This window comes from Hipposideros armiger, unplaced genomic scaffold, assembly GCF_001890085.2.
Source record: "Hipposideros armiger isolate ML-2016 unplaced genomic scaffold, ASM189008v1 scaffold_502, whole genome shotgun sequence".
In the NCBI taxonomy this organism is placed as follows: domain Eukaryota; kingdom Metazoa; phylum Chordata; class Mammalia; order Chiroptera; family Hipposideridae; genus Hipposideros; species Hipposideros armiger.
Window position 1 is genome coordinate 1,348,760 of NW_017731852.1, and position 10,594 is coordinate 1,359,353.

Here is a 10,594-nt window from a genome sequence, read left to right on the forward strand (position 1 = left end):
AAAAAAAAAAAGAAAACGAATGCCCCAAAGTCCGCAAGGAGCAAAACAGCAAAATGTTAAAGACAGGATCCATCTGGCTGGGTGAGGCATCTGGGGAGCCCCCAGGCTCTGAGACGTCGCGCTCAGGCAGGGGTCTGGGGCGCCCCCTGAACTAGGGTGCGCCCGGGCCTCTAGGGCGGGGCCCAGGAGAGGGAGGCAGGCGGGTGGGGCGGTGCCTCTCTCTGCCCCGCCTTCCTCTACCCCTCCTGGGCCTCTACCGGGCGCCGAGTCCATTCCGAGTCTGCATCCGCGCCGCCTTTTATCGCCGCCCGCATAGGGCCCAGCTGACGGGCCTCGTTGTTTACGGGCCGAGCAGCCCTTGCTCCCGCCGCCCGCCCGCCACCCGCCAGCCCTGGTGCCTGCCCACCAGTCTGTGCGTCCTTCTGTCCTCTCGTCCGTTTGTCCTGGCGCCGGCAGATTGCGGCCCAGAGCGGTCGGAGCCGAGAGCTGAGAGGTCCGGGGCGCAGCGTGGTGCTACCGGCCCTGAGATCTCGGCCCGGGGCCCGGGCCGCAGTGGCCCGGGGTTGGGGCCGCGCCGCGGGATTTGTAGCGGCTGAGGCCGCGCACCCCTCCCGAGGCTGATTTAAGAGTCCTCCTCGGCCAGGACTGCGGCCCGTGGGGCTGCCGGCGTAGAAGAGGAGGAGGCAGGGTCCTCAGCGCCTCCCAGGCGGCCACCTCGGAGCATGACCCCCACAGGCTGGCGCCGCGCGCTCTGATCCACCGGGATCCGTGCTCCCGCAGCCATGGACGCTGGGGGCAGGCGGGGGGCGACCGCCGCGCCTATGCTGGTGGCTGTGGCCGCGCTGCTGGTGGGCGCCGCGGGCCACCTGTATCCTGGAGAGGGTGAGTCTGGGGGTCTGGGAGTGGGCGGGGAGCAGCGCGGTGGGGTGGGGACCCCTTGCCAAAATGGAGCCCCATTGGGGACTCAGAGCCTTCCTCGGTGGGGGGCAGGTGGCCCGGATCGTCGCTCCAGCTTTGCGGGGAGTGGAAAGCCGCTGACCTTGGCCTTTGCCCCCCTGGGCTCACGGCTCCGCGCCCCGCGTGCCGGCTCGGACTGGAGGAACCTTCCCCCAGTGCCCGCCTCGCCACGGGCCCTCTCTCGCGAGCTCACCGCTGACCCATGCCTGGCCCTCTTGGAGCCCAACTCGCTCCGCAGACGGACACGCATCCATCCTCTCTGGGTCGCTTTTGAGAAGTGGAGTCCCTGGGTCTGGGCGCCCTCAGATAGCCCAATGCCCGGGGCACACATAGTTTGGAGCCAGAGTCTGGCTCCAAAGATGAAAGACTGAGGGGGGTGGCGTCCCTTCGGGTCTCTGCTGGTAGGTGACGCTGCGGGAAGCGGGAAATTGTAACCTCCCGCTGCCCCATTCCTGAGATCTAGGCCCGTGGCCACCCGGGGCTCCAGGTCCATGTTTACACTTTTGGCTCCTGTTTCCAGATGTCCGGAGGCACACTCTAGCGCCTTGGTAACAGCCCAGTTGCAGTAGCAGAAGCAGTGGTTTTCATCATGATTATTATAATTAGCGTCGCCGAATGCCACTGGGCTGGTCCATCTTATCTCTCTGGACTCTGGAGGCTGATACTGTTGTTCGCCCATTTTATAGAGGAGTAAACAGGCTCAGGGAGAAGACAAAATTCACTTGCCCCAAAGTCAATGCCAGAGGGAGGACTTGAGCCTCTGTGTGCTGCCACCTCCCTGCTAACCTCCCCACTACAGCTCTGCGTTTCATGAAGGGGTTTTACTTGTCAGCCCCTTGGGTGAACCTCTCATACCCCTACCTCCATGGGCCTCCCTGCTGGGCTTCCCTGTGCTGGCAGGAGGAGGCAAGCCCCAGTCCCAGCATCCTGGGTGCTTGATAGCAGGCCTTTCTGTTGGTGGGACAAGGACTGAAGAATCATTTAAGAGAATATAGCTGGGGTGTTTCACCCAGGTGTCTGAAGCCCTACTTTAAAAATATCTGTTGGGTTCCTTCAGATTTCTCCATAAAAGGAAATCAGTCATGATGAGGAAGGGGTCCGAGAGGGAAGATAGAGAAGCTTCTGAGTTCCCTGATGGTGAATGAGGCACGTGAGAAAGCACACACGGGCTTTGGTGTTGACAAACCTGGCTTGCTGAGCGCCTCTGCTAATTACACTATGACTTGAAGCTCCCGAGTGCCTGGTATACAGTAGGCACTCAGTGAAGGGTGGCAGTTCATTTGGATACTTGTTAAGAAAACCCAAGATGTGTTGTTAGACATACGCTAGGCTGTGTGTGTGTGTGTGTGTGTGTGTGTGTGTGTGTGTCCACGCGTGCATATATGTGGCTCCGTGCTCCTCTGTTCCTTGCAGCTTTGGTAATTAATTCAATTAATTGTGTATCTGTGCCTGGGCTTCCAGGGGTCAATAGATGGCTTTACCACTTCTTTACATGTTTAGAGTTTCCACTATGGCAGAGGTTTTTGTTTCTTTCATTCACCGCTCCATTTCCAAAGCCTAGAACATTGCCTGGTGCATAGTAGGTGTTGGGTAAATATTTGTTCTTGATTTGGCTCCTATCCTTTATGTTCTCACTGGCACTCCTTTATTCTCCAGACAATACCTAACTGACAATAATAGCAAACACATGGCGGGTGCCGTTCTATATGCTTTGCATATATAATCTCAGTTAATCTTCACCACAACTCTATGAGGTCGGGTTTATCCTTTTTACACAGGTGAGGAAATTGACTAGGTTACAGGGCAAGCAGGCAGCAGAGCTGGAAGTAGAACCCTCGCTAGCCTGGCTGCTGAACACTGGTTTCTTACCAAATGGTTCTTCTTTTGGGTCTGAGCCTCCCCACTCCAGTGCTGCAGTAATGACTAACAAAATCCTATCAAATAAATAAGATGGGGTGCCCCTTGGAAGTTTGGGGAGGGGGGAGGAATTTTACAGATTATTAATCATCTATAATGTTAACCAATATGGCATTCTGGCTGGGGTTGAATGGAGGGAAATCGAACTTATTTTTAAGGAATGAGGGACTCTTTCTTGGAGATGTCACCCCACTTCATTCTCTGTGAAGTCACTGTTGCTTTGCTGAACTGAGCAAGGGCTTCCCCTCCATTTCTCCTTGGGTTGGCTGGCTCTGGCCTGTGATTACCGGTGGGCATTGCAAAGTCAGAGAATGAAGGTAATGTGGGATGAATGAAAGTAAACACCCACAGAGCTTCGGGGTGAAGGTCCAGCGAGTCAGCTAATTGAGGTAGGAGATGCTTGCTGCCAAATCCCCCTTATTTTTCAAGGCGGCATGAGATTTTTCTGTATCTTCTCTTATGCACTCTGGAGCCCAAGGAGCAGACATCTGCCTGCTCAGTCACCTCCCTGGAGTTATTCCTAACTTTTCCTTCTCTCCTGGAGACCTGCCCCTTGTCCCTGCCCCACTCACTCATAGAGATCACTGGGGTGAGCCCCCTGGGGTCCCCACCTCACCCCACTTCATTGTTGACTTCCATTCTTATTTGATTAGAGCAGAATCTCTCAATCTTAGTGATTTTGACGTTTGGGTTTAGATAGTCTTGGTCGTGGGATGGCTGGCCTGTGTATTGTTGGCTGTTGAGCCGCATCCCCGGTCCCTACCCACTAGATGCCAGTAGTGCCTTCCCTCTCCAAGTCATGACAATCGACAGTGTCTCCTGACATTGCCAACTGGTCCCCAATTGAGAACCATCGCATTTGCGGAGATAACTTTTTTCTTGCTTAGGACACTTATCCATCTGTATCCCTGCTCTCTTCCCTTTGTTTGTTCAGGGATCTCCATCTGCCCAGAAGCCTCACTCCTTCCAGCCTATAAACACTCAGTACTCCCCTGAACCTCACTACCTACCGCCTACCTCCGGTTTTCCGCTGCCAAACCTTCACTTTGGCAGGTCCTCTCCACAATCGCTTTCTAACCTTTCACCCACTGCTCTACCCGTGGCATCTGGCTTGTGTCTCCCTCACTTTGCTTTGCTGGTGGCTTTAGTGATGGTGATTCCTCACCTCCCAATTGCCTCTCCTGCCGCCTTACCCCCGTTAACCTCTCTGGGTTTGCCACTGCCTAGTCCCTCCAACTGGAAGGCACAGTCTCCTGGTGAGTTTTCACCTGCGACTGGCTTCCCTTGGTCCTCCCTCTTCTCTTCCTCTGTTCAATGTTAGCTTCCTTCATAGAGGGAAAATCCCTACTCTGACCCTCTCTCAGCCCACTGTTTTATTTACATATAGTCAAACTCCATCTAGGACAGGAGCCAGCAAACTACACCCGCAGGCTAAATCTTCTGCCCTCCCACACCTGTTTTTGTAAATAAAGTTTTATTGGCATGCAGCCACACTCATTCGTTTATGCATCATCCGTGGCTGCTTTTGCTCTCTAATGGCAGAGGATATTGTGAGTGCATGGCCTGCAAAAATATTTACACTTTGGCTCTTTACAGAGAAAGTTTGCTGACTCCTGATTTAGAAGGAACTCCTTGAGGATCAGGGTGACATGCCTAACAGCTCGTGTGGTCCCTGGTACAAACTGAATGAATCAAACGAAATGAAATGCCCAGATATGTTGTGTTTTTCCCTTTACAGAACAAGCTGTATTAAAGAAATTTATCCATTTGCTGTGCTGAATGTATTGGTTCTGATGGTGAGAAAATGTCGGTGATATTTCCTCGTTAGCCGTGTGTGTGTGATCTTAGGGTTTATTTATTTCAACAGTCATCTTGGCATTGAATGAGGATTTCGTGACATTGGCTCTGTCTCTAGAGCCCAAAAGAAAGCAGTGTCTGCCATGAGATTTTCCCCTGAAGACTTCTAGTGTGCCTTTGTATTAAGAATACGTCAGGGGTGGCTTGGTTTATGTTTTGCAATCAGACTGTACTTATGGTTTTTAAATTAGAATAATAACAAGTAATGCGTTCTCATTGAAAAAAAATCAGGAAAGTATAGGGGGAAAAAACAAAAGTTATTAGTTTGGCATGTTATCTTTTAAAAGTTTTAAAATTATCGTACAGTAAAATTGACTCCTTTTTTTTTTTGTACACAGTTTTCAGATTTTCACCCATGCATGGAAATGTGTAGCCGTCCCCACAATCAGGATCCAGAACAGTCCTTTCCCTTTCTGCCCAAATTCCCTTCGGCTACCCCTTTATCCTTACACCACCCCACCCTTCACCCCTGGCAACACTGATCTGTTCTTCATCCCTATAGTTTCCTCCAGACTTAAAAAAATACCTTATAATTGGATTAATATTCTTAAAATTGAAAAATTTAATCTTAAGTACTGGATTCCATATTTGTGAATTCGCTTATTTGCTAGAATTTATTTGTAACTCCAAAATTAATATTCAAAGCACTTTTGTGGTCACTCCCGGACACACACGGAGGGGTGAAAAATGTGAGTCACCTGACTCGAACGTTCTAGCTGAAGTCAGCCATGGCAGTGCCTGTGCCTTCTGGGTCAATTCTCCTAAGGTGGATTCATGCAATCCTAAGAATTAAAACAAGTGCCTTTTTTGTGATATATCGAGTGCCATGTTTTTTGCATTTTTTGGTGCTTTTTGTTGGTGATTTTGTTGTTTAAATTGGCCCCCACGCATAGTTCTGAAGTGCTGTCTAGTATTCCTGAGCCTGAGAGGGCTGTGATGTGCCTTAGGGAGAAAATCCACATATTGGATAAGCCCTGCTCAGAAGAGCTATAGTGCTTAGTGCTGCCTTGAGTTCAAAGTTAATGAATCAACACTGTATATTAAATAATGTGTTTCAGGGAGGGGTCTCCTCTTGTTCTCTAGACCCTGGTATGGGCGGGGGGAGGAGAGGGTTGCCCCAGTAGCTTTCAGAATTTTAGAAACTTATTTTGTTTCCAGCAGAGCAAGCTTTGCTGTTCTGTGTTTCCAAATGCTGACTGAATATGAGTTCCAGTTGGTGCTCAAGGCAGACTTGGGACTAAAATTTGATTTCAAGGCTGGGTTTTTCTTCTAGTTCCATAAGGGTGTGGTGTCACATTAGGGTTGTATAGTTACCTGTGTTTTGTGTTCAGGAATAGCAGCCTGTTCCCAAGTGATGCTTGCTTCTCTTCCATGCCTTCTTGGGAATGTGGAAAACACAGGTACTTTCCAAAAACTGCATTGGTTAACAGTGCGGAAAAAGGTGGTGGTTGGACACAGACGGGTAAAGACAGTGGGGCTACACCTGTTGTCTGGTGGGTCTGTCAGTGATTCCTTGTTGCCAGTCTGTTTTCAAAGATATGTCCTGTTCTCTTGCAAAAAGTCAGAAAAGGGGTGAGAGCTCTGAGATGTTCCTTCCTAATTATACCCAGTTGCATTTTCTTGAAGCCAGCTGTTACTTCTCTTGGTTTTCTTTCCTGTGTCTCCTTTGGCACGCTCTACCCCCATGTCTATAAATGAGGAGGTAGGACTGCTGAGATGGCACGGAAGCCCCTTATGAGCCTGTGATTTGATGTGCGATGTCCTTAGGATTACAAAACGATGGGATTGACTGGAAGACTTGGTCTAGGTGTTCCAGAGCTTTCAGACATGTTTATAGAAGGTGTTGGTATCAGGGGGGTTGTGGGTCTTTGGTCCTCTCTCTAGTTCCCTGTCCTTAAATATTGTGCTCTCCCATCCCCCATTCCTCTTCCTTTCCTCCTCTTGGTTGCTCCTCTCCTCCCAGTTATATCACCTGTTGTCACCACTTCCACCAGCACTGACCCCTTCCCCCAAGCTCCAGATGCAACGCTCATTGGACCCACATCCGCGAGCACCCCAAAGCCCTCACACACTCAACATGTCCCATCCTGATCCTGTTGTCCTCATCACCCTAAACTGGTCCTGTCTCAGCCTCCCCAGGTTCATTCATGACTTCCCTCACTTCTCCCTCCTCTCTTCTACCTCCCTGGGCACCAAGTCCAGTTGGTGCTAATTCCCCAGTGTCTCCATGGTCTCACCCCTTTTCTTGTACCCATCCCCGAGATAGCCCCCTCCCACCCCACCCCCAACACCCTGCCAACCTCAGGCCATGCCATTTGCAGTGGCGGTTCCAGCATGCCCTGTTCAATTCCTTCTCCACTCTGCTGCCAGAGCCATTTTTCTGCTTCCTCCTTGCGTCCTGCCACAGCTGCCAGCTCAATACTTTACCCTGGCACCTGAGCCTGCCTGCTGAGCTGTGTGCAGTCTCACTTCCCGGAGCTCATGGCTGCAGTTCCTTGAGGTTCCCTGATCTGCAGTCCTCTGCATTTTTGCATGCGCTCCCCACGCATCCTTTCCCCCACTTTTCATCCATGGTCACCTGCTTCTTCCTCACAGAAGCTGGTCAGAGGGCCCCTTCCTTCCCTCCCTGGTGTCATCATCCACCCCTTTTCCTTCCCTTTCCGCAAAGACTGGGAGTACCTCCCTGGGTCCTCATAAACATTGGTCTGCCCAGTGGAGATGTGTTCTAGGGCCCTTCTGGTCCCCCGGCTACTCATTTTCTCTCCCTAGGGACAACCAGTGTTGCAAATTTATTTTTGGGATGCATGCCTATATAAACTAGTATGTATCTTTATTTCTACATAAGTAATAGCATTCTTAACTATTAAGATCACATCCTGGAGACCTTTCTATATCACCCACGAGGACTTCCTTGCTCTTTTTCATACATGTGTAGTATTCCACCCCATGCGAGGTTGGCAAACTGCGGCCTGCGGGCCAGATGTGGTGTGCTGCCTACTTTTGTACAACCCCTGAGTTGAGATGGTGTTCACATTTTTAAATGGTTGAATGAAAACTCCAACTATGATTTGGTGATACATGAAAATTATATGAAATTTGAATTTCAGTGTGTCTAAATAAAGTTTTATTGGAGCACAGCCATGTTGCATATTGTCATGTGCAACATGACAATTTAGTGCTACAAAGACAGAGTTGAGTAGCTGTAACTGAGACTTTATTGCCCACAAAACCAAAAATATTTGCTATCCAGCCTTTCAAAGGAAAAGTTTGCTGAGCCCTGCATTCTATCATTGGTTCTTGGGCTGCAGGTCTGGGGTGGGGCTTGAGAATTTGCATGTCTACTAGGTTCTCAGGTGATGCTAATGCTGCTGGTCCAGGGACCCCACTTTGAGCACCAGTGTATCACGTGGACGGACCATAATTGATTCAGCAGTCCCCTTTTGATGGACAGCTGTGTTGTTTCGGATCTTGGGCCATGTGGACCATTCTGGATGGAATGGCCCGGCACCAGGCTCGTATTGCATGTGTGAGCCTGTCTGCAGCAGATTTCTAGAACAGGGATTTTGGGTGCTGGCAGGCTTCAGTCTCTCCTATCTTGACCGTCCCCGTGCCCAGCATGATGCCCAGCAAACATTTGTTGAATGAATAAAGGAGTGATTTCTACATGGCTGACTTGCGGTTCTAGAACCTGCATTGGATCTTCTCCCGAAGCTGCCACCTGCCACAGCTCCCCCATTTCTCCTTCTTTGTGGGAGTCAATTTTAAGAGCCAGTCTTTCGGGCAGGCAGAGAATCCTAAGGGTATCTGATACAGCGGTGTGCCCAGGTTCTACTTTCTGAAGGTAATAAACCTGAGAGTTGCTTCCATGTAGCTCGGAGAGGGGAATGAACACGTGTACGTGGCCAGACCCCATTTCATAACTACTCCTCATAGTTTTACCATGCAGTTGTCATTGTTTACAGGTGAGGAAACTGAGGCAGTCAGTGATTGAGGATGTGACCCAGGATCACACGCTGGCAGGTGCCAGCTCCGGGGTGGGAGGCCAGATCCGTTGGGTTTCTGGTGTGCCCTGAAACTGGTACGGTCGGTGGCCTGACCCCTGAACCCAAGGCTTGTTGGTGCAGAACCCCAGAATTTTAGAAGGAATAGTAAGACTGGAAAGAATGCAAAGAGAAACATGTGGCCTGAGAGCAGGTCACCAGGGAGCGTTTTAAGAATGCTGATTTTTAAGGAACTAGTACATTCATGATTGAAAGCAGAAAGTATAAAACTCTTAGCACTGTAAAGGATTTTCAGAATCTTCTAGATACCTCCTTCCCTGCCTCTCAACACTTCTCCTTTGCTGCTTTCATAGTGGAGAGAAAACCAGAGAAGAGGGGACACTTTCCAAGACGGCTGTTATGTCAGTCTTGTCTTCTGAAAAATTCTCCGATCCCTCTGACTGAGGGGGGCATTCTAGATCAGCACTATCCAACAGAACATTCTACTTCCATGGAAATGTTCTGATTTACCCTGTCCAATATGGCGGCCGCTGTCCGCACTGGGGCTCTTAAAATTGTGGCCAGTGCAACTGCATTTTTACTTTTATTTAACTTTAATTCATTTGAATGCAAATGTAAAGTTTTATTTAATTTTAGTTCATTTAAATGTAAAAAAAAATATTTTATTGTTTTTTATTGTTTTTTTTTGTTTTTTTTTAGCTGAGCCATCCTGCCACCTGTTGGCAGCTCAGTGGCTGCTCAGCTTGGGCCAGGACTCAAACTGCTGTTGCTCAGAGCTCAAACTCTTGAGCGAGCTCTTAACCAACTGAGCCACTCGGCCGGCCCTAAAAAAAAATCAGTTTTTGATTCTGTTATTGGAAAACTCTTTTGTGTGTTTGGAACAATTTGAAGATATTTTCAATGATTCATTTTATGAAATCTACCTATACAGATTGAACATTTCTGATGAAAGTGTAATATCTGAATTGAGACATACTGCATGTGTAAAACAATGGTATTTCAGAGGTGTAGAGTGAAAAAAATCCTGTAGAGTACCTCATTAATAATTTTGTAGTATTGCTTATATGTTGAAGTTTTTGGATGCACTGGAGTAAATAAAAGATATTGAATTTTATCTATTTCTTTTTAGCTTTTTAGAGAAAGTTTAAAATGCCATACGTAGCTCACGTATTTTTATTGGCTAGTGCTGCTCAGACCTTATACACCCTGGTTACCCAGAGCGACGAGCTATAGTTTGGCTATCGCCATTGATCTTCCAGTGAAATAAGCAGAACTGAATAATTCTTATTGCACTGTTTGTGTAGGTTTTAGTCTTGGCATCACCTTCTCCAGGAAGCCCTCCTTGATTGCCCCAGAGCGAGTTAAATAGCTCATTTTTATGATCTCTTCTAGCCCCCGAAACTCTCCGTGATGGCATCCTCGTCAGTTACCGTATATTTTAAGCTGATTTGGGTAGTTAATAGCAACTACTAGTCTGTGAGATCCAGGGCAGTATCTGTCCTGTTCCCTCTAGAACTTCCAGTATCTGGAACAGCGTCTGGCACAGGACAGGTTCTCAGTGGATATTTGCTGAAGGAGTGAACAAGGAAATTCTCTTTAAAAAGCTTTAACCTGGTTGTCACTGCATGACAGCTATTTCACTGTTTCCTTAAGTCCAGTTCACCTGCTTCCTCATTAGGCATATTTTTGAAACAATGAAGATGGTAAAACGAACATAGCAGTTACAGCACAGATTTTGCATTTGATTGTAAGGTTTCAATCTTAGCTATCACTTAAAACAGCCTGTCTCAATTTGCTCATCACAAACATGGGCATATAAAAGGCACCTCCTCTGGAGATGATTTTTAGAATTCAGGGGAGAA

The 10,594-nt window shown here is 48.7% G+C and overlaps 1 protein-coding gene across 1 annotated transcript in view; it reads left to right on the forward strand.

The window, feature by feature from the left end:
- Positions 1-273: 273 nt before the first annotated feature.
- INSR (insulin receptor) overlaps positions 274-10,594 on the forward strand; it is a gene marked incomplete at its 3' end in the record, with an annotated part of 122,899 nt that continues 112,578 nt past the window's right edge. The window contains exon 1 of the mRNA XM_019667604.1: positions 274-882. Within this exon, the coding sequence (XP_019523149.1) occupies positions 783-882 (100 nt within the window). The remainder of the gene's footprint in view (positions 883-10,594) is intronic.